Here is an 18,038-nt window from a genome sequence, read left to right as displayed (position 1 = left end):
AAAGAAGCAAATTCTAATCTAGAACTGTTTTTCTGCAAAAAAGTAAAAAGTGGAGTTTGAGTAATTAGCCCAATAATTAAGATTCTCTAAAATATGTGCTGGGGCTTCAATTAATGAGATCTCTAACTCAACTTTATGATTTATTTTAACGTGCATTAATTTGGACAAGATTGGGAATTATTAACAAGAAGTCTGTACTTCCTGCTTCAGAATACAATTTGGGGACCAGAGAAACAAGATGTTTTTATAAATTTATAATTCTCTGCCTCCTGTTGTTCAAGAGAAACCCTGTTGGTTGGCCTCCAGAGTTTGATGAGGCCTCTTTAAAGACTATTTTTATGCTCCTTTCCTCTTCTGTTTCATTAATTGCTACTGCTGATTTCTCAGAGAATTTTAATTAGAGCTCTTTCACTCTGCATGTCACCTCAGGCTGTTTCAACAAAGGGCACAATTTTAGAAACACAGCAAGTGAGTAGAATTTGGCCATCTCATAAATTTTGTACAAATTTATGAATAACTAAGTGAATAATAGCATGTGTTGGACAACAACAACAAAATGTTTAATTATGGGCAGAGCTACTGAGGGACAGGATGTGGGAAGAAGCTCCATGCAGAAGCTGGCCTCTTTCCTGGGCAATGGAACACTGCACACATACTACTGGAGGAAGCGTCTAGCTCATTCTGCTAATTTCTTTTCAAACCGACTAAGAACCAAAAGAATCTGCCTGCAATGCAGGAGACCCCAGTTGGATTCCTGGGTTGGGAAAGATACCCTGCGGGAGGGCACGACAATGCACTCCAGTATTCTTCACTGGAGAATCCCCATGGACAGAAGTATCTGGTGGGCTACAATCCATGGGGTTGAAAGGAGTCCTATAGGGCTGAGCAACTAAGCACAGCACACAAGAACCAAAAAGCAATTTCCGTTTTGGAAACTACTCATGAGAAAGTGCACGTGTCTCAAAAAAACAGTGCTGTGTGATGCGACTCCACACTGAATATGCTTATACCAAATTTGTGACTTGTTCCACTTGTTCCATTCATCATCTTTTTATCATTATTATTATTATTATTATTATTGGTCGAACTGCGTGGCTGGTAGGATCTTAGCTTGAATCGCACCTACTGCAGTTTAAGTGTCCGGATTCTTAACTACTGGACCACCCGGGGAACCCCGCCCCCACACTTGGCCCCTTTCATAATCTTAATAGACATTTCTTTTTCTATACCTCATAATATAAAAATATATTTTAAAATATAAAATATAAAAACCTTTAAAATATAGTACAGTAAGTAAAATAAAATGTTATGAGAATTTTTTAAAAATCACAGCAGATCTTGAGAACATAAGATCTAAGGATGCGCTTACTTGTTCTGTCAACGTCTCCTCAGCTGCCAAGGGCTTGGCAACCTTGCTCTTCTGGGCTGTGGTCTTGGGGACTCACGGCTGCACATGACCCAGCCGCCCGAGGGGTAGGGAGAGGGTGGGGGGAGGGAGGGCGAGGAAGGAGCCCACCCTGGCCCTGGCATCCGGGACCCCATCTGGGACAGGTGAACACCACCAGCCCTGCCCAACCAGTGGGCTAAGAACCTGCAGTCTGGAGAGCGAGAACAGGCGTTCAGGCCGGACCACTACAAAGCCAAGGCCACGCAGCCCTACTCCGCAACTGACACTCCCAGTACCATGTAGACGCCTCGCTTGAAAAGGCCCGCACTCTGACCCCGGAGTCGTGAACCAGAACTAGCTGGTGTCCAACTAGCAAGCTTGGGGTTGAAATGCAAGGAAATTGTCCATCAGTCCCTTCCTTGCCCTACAGAAACCTCAGTCATCATCTGCAAACACCTGCCAGGCGTGTTCAGCCTAAAACTTAGTTCAGCCCTGCTGGGGAAAGGCTGCCCGTCGAGGCCGACCAGCTCCTGTGTCGGCCCTTTTCCTCCTGGAAATGGAGGCTGTGCGGTAACCCGAGACGGAAGTCAGATGGAGGCTTGACTTCTGGAGCAGCAACCATGTGCGGAGGCAGGGGAGAGAATCTTCTGCCTTTCCCCACACAGGCTGGCTCCGCCCATCCCTCCGCCGGGGCCCCATCACGTTCCCCGTGGTCCCGCCCAGAAGCCGAGGATTGCTGCGGATGCTCAGCAGCACTGGCTTCAGGCCTCCAGACACAGTGTCTCCCTCCCAAGTACCGCCTGGAGGACCAGCTCTCCTCCGGCAGGCTCTCCTCCGCAGCCCGGCGACCGTTCCCGATGTGGGAACCGCCGCCAAGAATATGGTTCCTCCGCCTCTGTCTTCCCCACACTGGTGGCACTGCCTTTTCATTTACTTTCTCCAGAACAAGGCGGCCGAAAAGGAGAAACATCTGAAATACGGCATTTCCGTACATATTTCTGGCCCAGGATGGATAGAAGAACGCAGGGTTTTCTGCCTCACTCTCGTCTACCTAGACCCGCCTGTGGGATTTAAGGAGGCCTTTTGCCGGGACTGAACAAGGCCTGAAGTAGGGGTCTTGATCACAACCACAGGAGCCTTGCAACCCCCGACCTTCGAGACTTGTCAGCAAAGTCAGGCAGAAGTGACCCAGAGGAGTAGGAGGGCTCCATTGATAACACTTCGTATTATACATTCATCTCTTAAAACTCTTTGTCACCTAAATATTTGTCCATTTTAAAGCGTTTCCTCTTCTAGGTAAAAAGGGAATAATTTTTAAAATACAATTTAAAAAATTATTATTTTTTTTTACCTTACAATATTGTATCGGTTTTGCATACAATTTTTTACACGAGGTTATTCACCTAACTTCTGAAACAGCGTAGTTGAATATTAAAAATAATTGCAAGTCATGAGCGTCTTATGATTTTCGATGCATTGACTGCTGCTGCTACTGCTGCTACTAAGTCACTTCAGTCGTGTCCGACTCTGTGCGACCCCATACACGGCAGCCCACCAGGCTCCCCCGTCCCTGGGATTTTCCAGGCAAGAACACTGGAGTAGGTTGTCATTTCCTTCTCCAATACATGAAAGTAAAAAGTGAAAGTGAAGTCTCTCAGTCGTGTCCGACCCTCAGCGACCCAAGGGACTGCGGCCTTCCAGGCTCCTCTGTCCATGGGATTTTCCAGGCAAGAGTACTGGAGTGGGGTGCCGTTGCCTTCTCCAATGCATTGACTACTGCATACAAAATGTCAGCAGTGAGTGTTATTCACCTTCCCTGTAAGGGTCTGACAGCGAGTCCTACCTGGAGATGGCATTCATCATCCTCAGGTTTCTCCATCCTAATGGCGCCAGATTCCTGTCAAAGTCCACCAGTTCTGCCTACTCCATTTCATCAGCCTTTTCTGCTTCCTCCCACTCAGGTTGGAATTTGTCCAACAGAAAGTTTAAAGAGAGGGAGAATACCATTCTCAGAAAAATTTACCTTAAATTTAATGATCAGGGGACGCTTTTCATGTGCTCTAAACTAAATTCGCATGGAATCTAGCAGACATTTCAAATCTATTGGTCCCTGTAGTTAGTCATTTTTCTTCATTTTTTTCTTAATTTTTTCTTCCTTCATGACAATTCAGCTTTACATAATCAATAGACTCCCTATAAATAACTAATGGTGAAACTGGAATAAAGTTTTGATTTTGAAGAAATATAGTAAATGTCATAAATCTTTTATTCTAAACTTACCTTGGATACCAGCCATGTACTTCAGTTCAGTTCAGTCACTCAGTCATGTCCGACTCTTTGCGACCCCATGAATCCCAGCACGCCAGGCCTCCCTGTCCACCACCAACTTCCGGAGTTCACTCAGACTCACGTCCATCGAGTCAGTGATGCCATTCAGCTATCTCATCCTCTGTCGTCCCCTTCTCCTCATGCCCCCAATCCCTCCCAGCATCAGAGTCTTTTCCAATGAGTCAACTCTTCTCATAAGGTGGCCAAAGTACTGGAGTTTCAGCTTTAGCATTATTCCTTCCAAAGAACACCCAGGACTGATCTCCTTCAGAATGGACTGGTTGGATCTCCTTGCAGTCCAAGGGACTCTCAAGAGTCTTCTCCAACACCACAGTTCAAAAGCATCAATTCTTCGGCTCTCAGCCTTCTTCACAGTCCAACTCTCACATCCATACATGACCACAGGAAAAACCATAGCCTGGACTAGACGGACCTTTGTTGGCAAAGTAATGTCTTTGCTTTTGAATATGCTATCTAGGTTGGACATAACTTTCCTTCACTCTTTTTATGGCAACATAATGTGTATGATTAGTGTTCAGTTAATGGCAAACATAGCATAATCAAACTTATTATAATTAATTCCTTAGATGGAGTTTGTTTAAAGTAGGTATAAACCACACAGAAAACATGTCCCTTGTCTGAACATTAATTCTAAACAATAATAATCTAGACCAAAAATTTTGTGAATTATAGTTGATCAGAATGCCAAATTGATAACCCAGAATTATGATTTGTGATTAAAGGCTGCACTTCCCAAATTTATGCAATTGAAGAAATGAAAGCTGATTAATTACACTGTAGCAGCTACCCCAGACTGCATACAGAGGCACAGATGGCTAATTGGCTTCAGTTGATAGAGGGTCATTTTAATTCAGTTTTCTTTAAATTTTGTTATAAAAATTTTCAAAGCTGTGAAGAATGGTTTGTGATAAATATGACCCTTCATAGATGACCTGGTTTCTATCCCTCTCCCCGCCCTCCCCCCAGGTTTGATAGAGAAAGTGACAACCGAACTATCCACATCCATCTGTCAGCTAATTGATATCCATTGCAGCAGCTTCTGTGCAGATTTCCAGCCTCTACACGCACCTCTGTATAGTGTCTCCTGTGTAAATCTTGGGCTCCATTCCCACCTTAGCTTCACAGTGTATGCAGCTCACAATATTCCAGAAACCTGGGTGCACAGGTGAGTTGTGATGCCTTTTCCACAAAAGGGTTAATTAGTTTTGTGTCGCTTCTAATTGAATATATTTGCCTTGTTCTTATTTGCAGAAGCAAGTATTTCATCTTGAAATTTAATCGGCATGGATGTATCTATGTTTTTAAAATCATTCACACTTATTTCCAGTCCAGTGCACATTCGTTTTCCCTCAAGTCTTCTCCCATTCTATTTAAAATAACTACATGTTGTCAGTATATCATAAGAGAAACAGAAAGTGCCCATCCTCACATGGTGATTGCCCTAAATTTTTCATTTTTTATGTTTGAGTTTAAATGACTTACGCCAATTAACACAGGGTGAGAATGCACACACACATACAAGGAGATGGAGAGTATTTAAGAATAGAAAGAAATCACTTGATCCCTATCAAGTTGTGAGTGGTAAATATTTTGTGAGATTAGTACCTTGATAAAGTGAAAATTAGCCAAGAGTTACTTGAGTTACAATAGAAATTAACCACAATTATGCATGGAGCATTGCCGGGTTTGAGGTTAATTCTGCTATGTGCTATTTTCTTGAATAACATAATTAGAATAATATTATAATAATTATTTTAAATTCCTTATGGATTAAATCTGTAAGAGAATACTGATTAAATCAAATTAAGGTGATAAGAGAATAGTAATTTTCTAATGGATTTATTGTACCCACTGCACTTAGCATCTCAAAGAAAGGCTAAAAGAAACAGAAATAATTTTATCTTGGTCTGTATTTTTGCAAATGGAAACTATGCAAAATTTATGAGTCAATTATAACAAAAATTTTACCTTTGTATGTAAAAATGAAAAACGACCATCTATGTATCTCACATAAACTTTCTTTAAAACCCATGGGATGATTCTTTTACACTTATTCTCTTTCTTAATTTTATGAAGTATTTTAGGAGGATGATGTGTAATGTTACAAACTGCTACTCGAATGTTTTCATAATTTTTAAACCTTTAGGATATCCTTATTTATTCTAATTCACCTGGAAAAACTATGTAGCCAGATAAGTACTCAGAAAGCTATATACATAGAGCTATTTATGTACGTGGGAAATTTAGTTTTGTTTATTTTTCTATTGTTTCTCTATTCTGTTTTACTTATTTTGTTTCTGATCTTTATTATTTTCTTTCTTCTTTTAATTTTTATCTTAGTTTGTTCTTTGTTTTCTGGTTCCTTGAGTATAGATTTAGATTATTTGGGAACTTCTTTCATTTTTAATTTTTTAAATCTGTTTTTAAAATTTTTATTGCAGCATACTTGATTTACAATGTTGTGTTAGTTTCTGCTGTAAAGTGAATCAGTTATACATATACATGTATCCACTCTTATAGATTCTTTTCCCGTATAGGTCATTCGGAGTATTGAAAAGACTTCCCTGTGCTATACAGTAGGTCCTTACTAGTTATCTACTTTATAAATATATAGTAGTGTGTATATATCAATCCCAGTCTCCCAATTTATCCCTCCCCTCCCCAACTTTTCTGGCTGGTAACCATAAGTTTGTTTTCTGCATCTGTGACTCTATTTCTATTTTGTAAATAAGATCATGTGTGTGTGTTAAGTTGCCTCAGTTGTGTCTGACTCTTTGCAACCCTTTGGGCTGTAGCCTACCAGGCTTCTCTGTCCATGGGATTTTCCAGGCAAGAATACTGGAGTGGGTTGCCTTTCCCTTCTCCAGGGGATCTTCCCAATCCAAGGATCAAGCCCATATCTCTTAACGTCTCCTGAATAGGCAGGTGAGTTCTTTACCACTAGTGCCACCTGGAAAGCCCAAATGAGATCATTTGTACTTTTTTTTGTAGATTCCACTTATAAGTGATATCACACAATTTTTGTCTTTCTCTATCTACCTTTACTCAGTATGAAAATTTCTAAGTTCATTCATGTTGCTGCAAATGGCATCATTTTATTCTTTTTATGACTAATATTCCATTGTATATATGTATCCCATCTTCTTTATCCATTCCTCCACTGATGGACATTTAGGTTGCTTGCATGTCCTGGCTACTGTAAATAGTGTTGAAGTGAACATTGGGGTGCATGGTTTTCTCCAGATATATGGCCAGGAATGGTATGCTGGATCATATGGTAGCTCTATATTTAGTTTTTTAAGGAATCTACATACTGTTCTGAATAGTAGCAATACCAATTTACGTTCTCACCAACACTGTAGGTGAGTTCCCTTTCCTCTACACCTTCTCCAGCACTTATTATTTGTAGACTGCCTGATAATGGCCATTCTGACCAATGTGAGGTGGTACCTCATTGTAGTTTTTATTTGACCTTTCTTCTTTTAATGTAAGTATTTATTGCTTTAAACTTCTTTTTTAGCACTGATTTTGCTATATCTCATAAGTTTTGTTATGGTATGTGTTTTCACATTTTACAATATTTTCTAATTTCCCTTTTGATTTCTGTTTGACACACTGGTTGTTCAAAAGTACTCATTTCTACTGCATGATCTCACTTATATAGAATCTGAAAAACAAACAAAATGAAAACAGACTCTCAGAGAACAAGTGTTTGCCAGAAGCAAAGGGGTGGGTTGGGGATGAAATAGGTGAGGAGGATTAAGTGGCATAAATTTCCAGTTATATAACTAATAAGTCACATGGATGTATTAATAATATACACCATAAGAAACATGGATCAATGATACTGTAATACCTTTGCATGAGGACAGATGGTTACTTAACTTATCATGGTCATCATTTCATAATGTATGCAAACATCAGATCATTATGTAGTACACCTGGAACTAATGTAATATTGTACAATAACTATATTTCAGTAAAATAAAAAAAAGAAACAGAAACTAAGAAGTGTTAATTAACATTAATTTGAGAATTTTTCCAGTTTTTTTTTTTTTTTCTGCCACTGATTTCTACTTGTATTCCAATGTGGTCAGAAAATATACTTGGTATGATTTCAATTTTTTTAAATTTATCAAGACTTGTTCCATAACCAATTTTGTGATTTGGGCTAGAGAAAGATCCAAGCTTGAGAAGAATGCATATTGCCCAGAGGTTAGGTGGAATGTTCTATAAATGTCTATTAGGTTCATTTGGACTATAGTGTAATTAAAACCCTCTTCCTTATTGAGCTTCTGTCTGCTTGTTCTATTAATTGTAACCAGTATTGAGATCTTCTGTTATTATTATGTTATTTTCTAGTTCTTTTCATCCCTTCAATGTTTGCTTAATACATTTGCTTCAATTTAGGGTGCATGTATATTTACAGCTATTGTATCCTCTTAGTAAATTGACCTCTTTATCATTATATAATGTTTTTGTCTGTTGTGACAGCTTTAACATAAAGTCTATTTTGTCTTGCATAGGTATGGTCAATCCTGCTCTTTTGATTATCATATATGGAATATATGATATATATATATATTATATATATATATATATATATATATATATATATATATGTCCTTTCACTTTCAGGGGTGTCCTTAAATCTAAAGTGTATCCCTTGTAGACAGCATATGGTTGGATCTTGTTTACTAATCCATTCCGTTATGCTGTTTCTTCTCATTGTAGAATTTAATTTATATCTAATATAATTAATGATAGAGAAGGACTTACTTTTGCCATATTTTTTTGCATCATTTTCTGTCTTGTAGCATTTTTGTCCCTCTTTTTCTGTCTTGCCACTTTCCTTTGTGTCCTGATGAGTTTTTATAAACTCTTCAACTCCTTTCTTATTTTCTTTTGTGTATCATTTATATTGTGGTTGCTTTCTTTGTGGTGACAATGGGCCTTACATAATACATATTATATTTAAAACACTGTTTTAAGCTAATAATAACTTCACTTTTTAAAATTTTGTTATAACTTCACTTTAAGTTCAGTTCAGTCATGTCCGACTCTTTGCAACCCCATGAACCGCAGCACGCCAGGCCTCCCTGTCCATCACCAACTCCTGGAGTTCACTCAAACTCACGTCCATCGAGTCAGTGATGCCATCCAGCCATCTCATCCTCTGTCATCCCCTTCTCCTCCTACCCCCAATCCCTCCAAGCATCAGGGTCTTTTCCAATGAGTCAATTCTTCGCAGGAGGTGGCCAAAGTATTGAGGTTTCAGCTTTAGCATCAGTCCTTCCAATGAACACCCAGGACTGATCTCCTTTAGGATGGACTGGTTGGATCTCCTTGCAGTCCAAGTGACTCTCAAGAGTCTTCTCCAACACCACAGTTCAAAAGCGTCAATTCTTCGGTGCTCAGCTTTCTACACATGATATCCATACATGACTACTGGAAAAACCATAGCCTTGACTAGACGGACCTTTGTTGGCAAAGTAATATCTCTGCTTTTCAATACTTCACTTCAGTCATATACAAATTCTCTACTCTTCTTCCCTCATCATACTTTGTGTTACTAATACCACAAATTGCATCTTCTTAAATTTTATATATTGTTATCATTAAAGTTTTCTATACTTTATCCTTTTAAACTCTATAGCAGAGTTAAAAGTTATTCATGTATCACCATTACAGTCTCACAGTATTCTGTATTTGTCTATATGTTTCCCCTTACCAGCAAGCTTTCATGCTTTCATATGCTCTCCTGTTGCTATCTAGCATCCTTTCATTTCCACTTGAAGGATTCCCTTTAGCATTTCATGTTGAGTCAGGTCTAATGCTGATGAACTCCCTCAGCTTTTTACCTGAGGAAATATTTATTTCTCCTTCATTTTTGAAGGACAGCTTTGCCAGATACAGTATTTTTTTTTCTTTCAGAACTTTGAAAATATCATGTCACTCCCTCTGGCCTTCAAGGTTTCTGCTGAGAAATCTGCTGAAAAACTGATGAGATCCCTTTTATGTGGCAGATCACTTTTCTCTTGCTGCTTTCAAAGTTCTCTCTTTGTGTTTGACTTCCAATAGTTTAATTTTAATGTGTTTTAGTATGGTCTTCCTTGGGCTCATCCTAGTTTAACCCATTAGGCTTCTTGAAATTGGATGTCCATTTCCTTTCCCACAATTAATAAGTTTTCAGCCATTATTTCTTCAGATCAGCTTTCTGCCTTTTTCTCTCAGTCATCTTCTGGGACTCAAATAATGTGTTTGTTTGTCCTATTGATTGTGTCCCGTAAGTCCCTTAGATTTTCTCCACTCTTCATTTTTCTTGTTTCTCTGAATAATTTCAAATACGTATGTTTGAGCTCACTGATTTTTTCTTCTGCCTGATCCAATATATTCTTGAATCCACCTATTGATTTTTTTCAACTCAGTTGTTGTATTCTTCAGCTCCAAAATTTCTTCTTAATATTTTTATGTTTTTTAATATTCTCATTTTGTTTATGCATTATTTTTCTGAGCTTATTGAGCATGTGTGTGTATATATGTACATATTTTATTCTTTGTCCGGTAGTTCATATACTTCCATTTCTTTTTTTTTCTTTTAAATTTTATTTTATTTTTAAACTTTACATAATTGTATTAGTTTTGCCAAATATCAAAATGAATCCACCACAGGCATACATGTGTTCCCCATCCTGAACCCTCCTCCCTCCTCCCTCCCCACACCATCCCTCTGGGTCGTCCCAGTGCACCAGCCCCAAGCATCCAGTATCGTGCATCGAACCTGGACTGGCAACTCGTTTCTTACATGATATTCTACATGTTTCAATGTCACTCTCCCAAATCTTGCCACCCTCTCCCTCTCCCACAGAGTCCATAAGACTGTTCTATACATCAGTGTCTCTTTTGCTATCTCGTACACCAGGTTATTGTTACCATCTTTCTAAATTCCATATATATGCGTTAGTATACTGTATTTATGTTTTTCCTTCTGGCTTACTTCACTCTGTATAATAGGCTCCAGTTTCATCCACCTCATTAGAACTGATTCAAATGTATAATAGCCAGGACATGGAAGCAACCTAGATGTCCATCAGCAGATGAATGGATAAGAAAGCTATGGTACATATACACAATGGAGTATTACTCAGCCATATACTTCCATTTCTTTAAGATTGTTTTCTGGCGATTTTTCTTTTAGCATAAACCAACTCTCCACAATTTTGATGTATTCATAAAATTTCATGAAGTTGGTCAATATAGTGAGGTAAGAATTTACCCTTTTCTGAGGGAAATAAAAGAGTGTTAGTTCGGTGTCTGCACTTGTTGCTTTAATTCATCTGTTATAAATGTCTTTGCTTTCTAGCCCTGGCATCATTTTATGTTGATATGCTTCAAATAAACTTGGCTTTCCAGTGAACAACACTTGAGAGTTGTTTGCATTTTCTCTTTGGTTTCTAATTTTGTTCTTTCACTGAGAGACCTGGTAGAGAAATGACTAGAGGATCTTTGTAATGTCAGTTGGATTCATACAAAATTATTGACTTTAAAGATAGCAAGTTTATCTAGCCTAACCTCATTTTTCATCCTTTCATTCTCAGAAATGATTTAGAAATGCATTTTGACTCTCAGGGCTTCCCTTGTGGCTCAGCTGGTAAAGAATCTGCCTGCAATGCAGGAAACCTGGGTTCGATCCCTGGGTTGGGAAGATCCCTTGGAGAAGGGAAAGGCTACCCACTCCAGTATTTTGGCCTAGAGAATCCCAAGGACTATGCATGGACTATACAGTCCATGGGGTTGCAAAGAGTTGGACACGACTGAGCAACTTTCAGTTCACTTCTGGAGATTTATCTTGTTCCTTTGGTTGGGCCCATGTTTTCCTCTTTCATTGTATACCTTGTTTTACTTTGTATTGAGATTTGAGCATTAAAAAAAAAAAAACAGCTACCTCTCCTAGTCCTTATGGACTGATTTCATACAAGGAAAGAATTGTTGCTTTAAAAAAAAAAGATGCGTAACGTGAGAGTTGTGAGTTAAGTTTTATTTGGGGCAATATGAGGACTCCAGTCTGCAAGACAGCACCTCAGATAGCTCTGAAAAACAGCTCTAAAGAGGCAGGGGGAAAGGACAGCATATATGTGACTTTGGTGAAGGGTGAGTACATGCAATCAAACACATATTTTTTGTAGAAAGCTTCTGTTGGTTTCGTGAAGCTTCTGCCAGTCATGAGAAATGATCATTTTAGTGCTTTCCTAGATATGAAGGATTTTGGTGCTTTTCGAGATATAAGGAGAATCAAGAATGGGGCTCATAAACTCAGTTTCTGAAAATATCTTACTATCTATAAGACCTGTCCTTGCCAGTTTCCAGAAACACAGAGTGCCTCATTTCTGCTGTCTACCCTGAACTCATTCAGGGGGTGTTGTAGGTCAGCAACTGCAGTAGCATGTGATTTAATCCTTGCAGAGGTAGATGGCAAGCATCCATGGCAAATGCCAATTTGTGGTTGACCGAATGTTACCAATCAGCTAGAGATTTGGTGATTTTCAAACCTTTCTTGTAGGTGCATCCTCCCTGGATTTGTGTGTGTCGATTCACACTTAGAGAGGTTTTACTTCTTTTATCAAGAACTTGAATTTCTTGTTTCATCTAGTGTCAGCCTGTGGTCCTTCCTGCTGGTTCTCCATAAGCTACCCAGCTCTGTTTTGTTCTCAGTTGAGAGCCAGTATTTAGAGTATGTCTGGTCCCATAGATGCTCTGGTGATGAGACATAAACCAGACCCTCACACAGCCTCCAAAGAAAGCCAAACAGTTGGATGCACACTGCACTCTCCCTGCTCCCCTCTCTTCCTGCCAATTCAGAGATCATCAGATTGCATCAGCCTCTGCCTATGAGTCCCACAAATCCTCTGGAGCAGCAGCAAGCCTCCCAGCTTTTTTTTGTTCTCCTAAATCCATGGCCCCTGGGTATCTAGAGGATATCATATCCTATTGGAATCACAATCCAGATCTTTCCCAAGGGAGAAGCTAGGAGTTGGGGGTTTTCTCCTATTCCTTTTGCACTGAGCTGGGGGAAGTGGTCAGTTAGTTTGTGCTAGTTTAGACCACTCACTGCCTTTGTTTTCAGAGGCCCCCAACTTGGCACCGATTCCTGTTCAGCACTCAGATTCAGGCAAGAGAGAAACCAGTCCCTTGGATAAACCCCTAAAAAGTCTGAATGTCAGACATATGTTCCAGTCTTCTCTTTCCCACCCCCGGGAGAAGATGGGAGTTAGGAGTTCTCTCCTGGTCACATGACACTCTGCTGGGAGAAAGGGCTCTGCAAAATGAGTGCCATGCATTTTCCTACTGATTTCTTTGTGACTGGTTTTGCGCTTGGGTGCAAGAGCCTTTTAACTTGTTTCTGGATTTCTCGCAAAGGAAACTGATCCATGTATTGTTAAATTGGTGTCTCCAGCAGGGGAAAGAAGGTCTAGGACTTCCCATTATTCTGCAATTTTGCTGAAGCCACAAAACATAAATTCTTAGTAATTTTTAAAGTACACTCTGTACAAACAAACATCACTTTATCATTTGACTTTTAACTATAAAATAACTGACCCATATAGAAAACTGCTTCCTTCACAGTGTTCAACTTATTGAATCAATGTTGTTTCTTTTTAGCTATAAAGCATTTTCTTTCTCCTGTTGGCTTACATATGCTGGAAAGAAGCTGTGCCAAGTGAGAAACTGCAGAAATATTCCTGTCAAAAAGTTGTTTTTTTTCTTGGTCAACTGGAATGAAACGTAAGTTTAATCTTTATTCTGGAAAGATTATTTGTCTAATAAAGACCAGGGTTCCTTCCACCTCCCCTCTCCCCTGCTGCTTTCTAAGTGAAAGATATAATTTTTTTTTTTAATGTAGCTGGTTGATTTGATTCAGAGATGTGGTAAATATGCTAAGCATACTAGGTAACTGACTTCAACTCAACAGATTAAAGGTGCCTTTAAAAATCTAGATAAATATCCAATCTATATTGTTGAGCTGCTCAAAGAGGGAAATTGGGGAAAGGAGAATTATTAATCATTTGTAGACTGTGGATAAAAGGAATACCCTCTATTGGTGTTGGAGGGAGATAGATTTCAGTTATAACAAAGAAGAAAGATGTCACCTAATGACATATGAAATCTCTATTTTCTCACAAAAGCCAATTGCAAATTTACTTAAACAATCAAGTTTTTGTACAGTAACTATCTATGCATTGTGTAAAATGTCATCTAATTTGGGATAATCAACTCCTACCAAGATCTTTATCTATTTATTTATTTAATTTTCAAATTTTTTCCCTAACAACTAAAGCAGCACCAGACACAGTAAAAGTCCAGTAAATGTGGCTTGGCAAGGGAATGAATTTTATGTAATAAGTGACTCCCCAAAAATATATTAACCAGCTCAATGACTAGAATTAGGACACCCCAGTTCGATTCCTGGGTAAGGAAGATCCCCTGGAGAAGGAAAAGGCTACCTACTCCAATATTCTGGCATGGAGAATTCCGTGGACTATATAGTCCATGGGGTCACAAAGTGTCGGACACGACTGAGTGACTTTCACTTGACTTTCCACTTTTCTTCTGACTTAATTAAAGCTTATCCATGGTTGTTTTCAACTGACAAATATGTGTCATCATTTAAACAATTCAAGAGAAAAATTTCCTAATTTTAGAATCAATTTCAGAGAAAAAAAATCTCAAAAGAAATTGAAATTATTAGTATTAGTGGAATAACTACATTGGTATACTTTTCTTCTTGTCCTTCAAGAGTGCATAAGTATTATTTTTCCTGTGGAGTTTCTCTGATTCCCCCAAGAGTTAGTTACTTTAGCCCAGAATTCTTTTCTTTCTTTTTTTTTTTTTATCCTTCAAATCTCTTTTTTTCCCCAAACTTTAAACTCTTTATTTTGTATTGGGATATAGGCGATTCACTATGCTGTGGTAGTTTCAGATGAATGCTGAAGTGATTCAGCCATACATATACATGTATCCATTCTCCCCAATCTACCCGCCATTCAAGCTGGCACATAACATTGAGTAGAGTTCTATGTGCTATACAATAGGTCCTTGTTGGTTATCCATTTTGAATATAGAAGTATGTATGTGAATTCTTTTCATTTTATTTAATTAAAAATATATTCATTTACCATTTTCCTAGGTGCCTGGCCTGTAGCATCCTTTATATATTTTATTGACATATACCCATTACAATGCAATTAATTGCATGTTTTATTACTAGACTGTAAATTTGAGGACATAAACTTTGTTTAATAATAATATGTGACATAGATTTTGACTGCTTATTGCATTCCAGTCATCAGAGTTTACCCCCAAAACATATTATCTCATCTAAACTTAATAACAAAAATGCATAGAGATATTGTCATCTCCATTTTACAGATCAGAATATTGACGTTTATGAAGCTTAATTAACTTGGCCCAGGTCCCACAACCAGCAAATGGCAGAACCAGTGCTCAGATGCACTCTGACTCCAAAACTGAGGTTTTTACTGTGATTTTCATACTTTCTTACAACATATAAAATCTTAGGCTGAATATTTATATTCTGCAAATAGTTCTTAATCTTAAACTTAAAAAAAAAAATTGCTTTTTTGTTTCAACAGCAGCTATGCCATTTTTCTCTCTCCTTTGCAGCAAAACCCTTCCAAAGAGTTGTCTGTATTCACTTTCTTCGATTTTTTCCCCTGCTCTAAAACACTCCAGTCAGGCTTTCATCATCTCTTTTTCACTGAAATTGATCGTTAGAGTCACCAGTGACCTGCAGAGCTGAATCTGATGTTTGTCTCTCTGTCTTCATCTTACATAATCTATTAGGAGCTGTTTCCCACATTCTTTTAGCTTTCCGCCTCCCTCACTGGACATTCCTTCTCTGTATGCTTTTCTTCTCCCAGACTGCTCATAGTCTTAGCCCTTAAGCTTCCTCTGTAGTATCTACATTTATGGCCTTAGTTTTCTCTTATAGTCACATAGCATTAAATGCCATCTGTATGCCAGCAACTCCCAAATTTATATCACCAGCCCAAGCATCGGTCACAAACTTCGTACTTATTCACTCAACATGTCTAAAACTCTTGATCTTACACTCCAAATTTGTCCTACCCATGAATGGCCACCCTGGATGATCGTTTCCAGTTTTGGTTGTTTAGATCAGATCCTTAGCCTGAATTTCCTTCTCTCAGACCCATGGCTCAGATATCCTACTGGCTCTCTCCTCAGAATATTTCCAAAATGTTACTTCTTGTCTCTTTCATCTGTCTAGGCCACCATCATATCTCCCCTGTATTCCTACAACTGCCTTGTAATAGTCACCCTACTTCTCTTGCACCTTTGTAATCCTTCTCATACAACAGCTCAAGTAACATCTTTTAAAATGTAAGTCAGGCTACATCACTCTTCTGTTTTATAATCCTGAAATGTCTCCCACTTTCACTCAGACAAAAGTCAAAGTCCTTACGATGGTCCATTATTTTATATCAGTATTAATAGGGGAATTCTATACAGTGTGACTTTTTAAATCTCCCAATTGCACTATCAAAAAGTTATTCTGATTTTAGAAAAACTGTCTTATATAGAAGCAAAGAATGTTTAAGAAAAATTTTAGTTTTTACTCATTTTTAAATAGTGGAGTGAGGCAAGCATGTGGTTAAAATTTGAAGTTTGTAGATATAGAGAAGCAATCTTACTTCACTTATTGAATTATCTCAAAGTATTTTTCTTCCTTTTTTGTGTAAAGTTCATTCCTTTGGTTTTTAAATAGCCATGTAGAAGTTAATAAAAAAGATTTCTCAGTGACTATGAGATTATTCTGGCTTAAAAATCCATATGTATTCAAGAAAATGAATAAATAACCATATGTATTCTTACTCTGGAAGAATTTATTTTTGTTAATAAAAATGACAAAATGGACATTGTCAGTAACTATCCACTGTAACTTATCGAATGTTTTGTCATTCTTGATTTGAAAAGCTCACTAATAAGTGAAGTTACACATGAAGAAGAGAGACTCAATGGGAAAAAGAACATTCCAGATTATATGAGAAATAAAGTGAAATTATAACTTCCATCCTGACACAAAATTGTGAAAACTAAATAGAAAGTCAATTACAGGTAAAAGAGAATATTCAAGAAACTGCTGTGCATTTTACAAAATCATCAACATTTTATGTTGAGTTTCAGGGCTTCTTTTTAAGCTGAGAAATATGTTTACATTACATTGAATGAATATTATAACTGTGAAAGAATATGAAAGATAAGAAAAACTTTTGGATAACTGTGTGATAATTTAATTTTCAATAGTCTAAATTTTGTTAATATTGAAAAATAAGTTTTCTTTAGCCTTTCCTTTGTTTTATGTCCTTCCTTTTTTTAAAAATTTGTTCATTGGAGGATAATTGCTTTACAATATTTTGTTGTTTTCTGCCATATATCAACATGAGTCAGCCATAGGTATATGTATGTCCCCTCCCTTAGTTTTAACTAGAATTATATTTCATCTGTTTTACAGTGGCTAATACAAGTTTTTACACTGTTGATGGGATAATGAATATACTGCTGATATACAGTCTACCATTTATCACATATTGTGTAATGTAATATGTTTTCCTTTTTATAGATAAACAAGGCTTAAAAAGGTTAAATTCATCACTCAAAGAAGAACATCTGTTTAGTCACAGGACCAACATTTGGATCAAAACCTTTGACTCATCTCCACACGCAGTTTGCATATTGACATCTCTGAGTTATTACTAACTCAATGGCAGTATGCCATAAGCCACATATAAGTCACCTACCCCAAATTCCTTATCTGTGTTTTCTATCAGTTAAAGGGATCCACTAACATAATCTAGGAGCATGAAATTCATCTTCAGTTCGTCATTGTCCTATTCCACTAATATGCTGTCAGTCAATTATTAGTTATCCATTTTACCTCTAAAATAGCTCTTCTGTCTTTCCTCTTGTTGGATGTTTTTTTACACCTGTACCTAGACCGCTCCATCTCAGAGAATAGCATGTTGAGGGGAAAGATGTGTATTTCCTCAGAATCAGTTACGGTCACCGGTGTGAATTAACTGTTCCTTATTCCTGAGGCTGAATGCTGCCTGTTGTTGTTGTGTAGTTACTAAGTCGTGTCCACCTCTTTGCAACCCCATGGACTGAAACAAACCAAGCTCCTCTGTCGTCTACTATCTCCCGGTGGTGATTTAGTCGCTAAGTTGTGTCTGACTCTTGCAACCCCATGGACTGTAGCCCATCA

General features: G+C 38.0%; 1 protein-coding gene across 5 annotated transcripts in view; it reads left to right on the top strand.

The window, feature by feature from the left end:
• PIK3C2G (phosphatidylinositol-4-phosphate 3-kinase catalytic subunit type 2 gamma) overlaps positions 1 to 18,038 on the top strand; it is a 669,869-nt gene that overhangs the window by 311,416 nt on the left and 340,415 nt on the right. For 4 of the 5 annotated variants that reach the window (XM_059886331.1, XM_059886332.1, XM_010805449.4 and 1 more), the window contains 2 exons: positions 4,703 to 4,901; positions 13,397 to 13,519. In XM_059886331.1, coding sequence (XP_059742314.1) covers positions 4,703 to 4,901; positions 13,397 to 13,519 — 322 coding nt within the window. The remainder of the gene's footprint in view (positions 1 to 4,702; positions 4,902 to 13,396; positions 13,520 to 18,038) is intronic. The other variant, NM_001206512.2, reaches the window with a different exon arrangement.

The sequence above is a fragment of the Bos taurus genome, chromosome 5 (genome assembly GCF_002263795.3).
Source record: "Bos taurus isolate L1 Dominette 01449 registration number 42190680 breed Hereford chromosome 5, ARS-UCD2.0, whole genome shotgun sequence".
Taxonomy (NCBI): Eukaryota; Metazoa; Chordata; class Mammalia; order Artiodactyla; family Bovidae; genus Bos; species Bos taurus.
The sequence above is the reverse complement of the archived record's forward strand: the minus strand, read 5'-3'. Positions and strand labels throughout refer to the sequence as shown.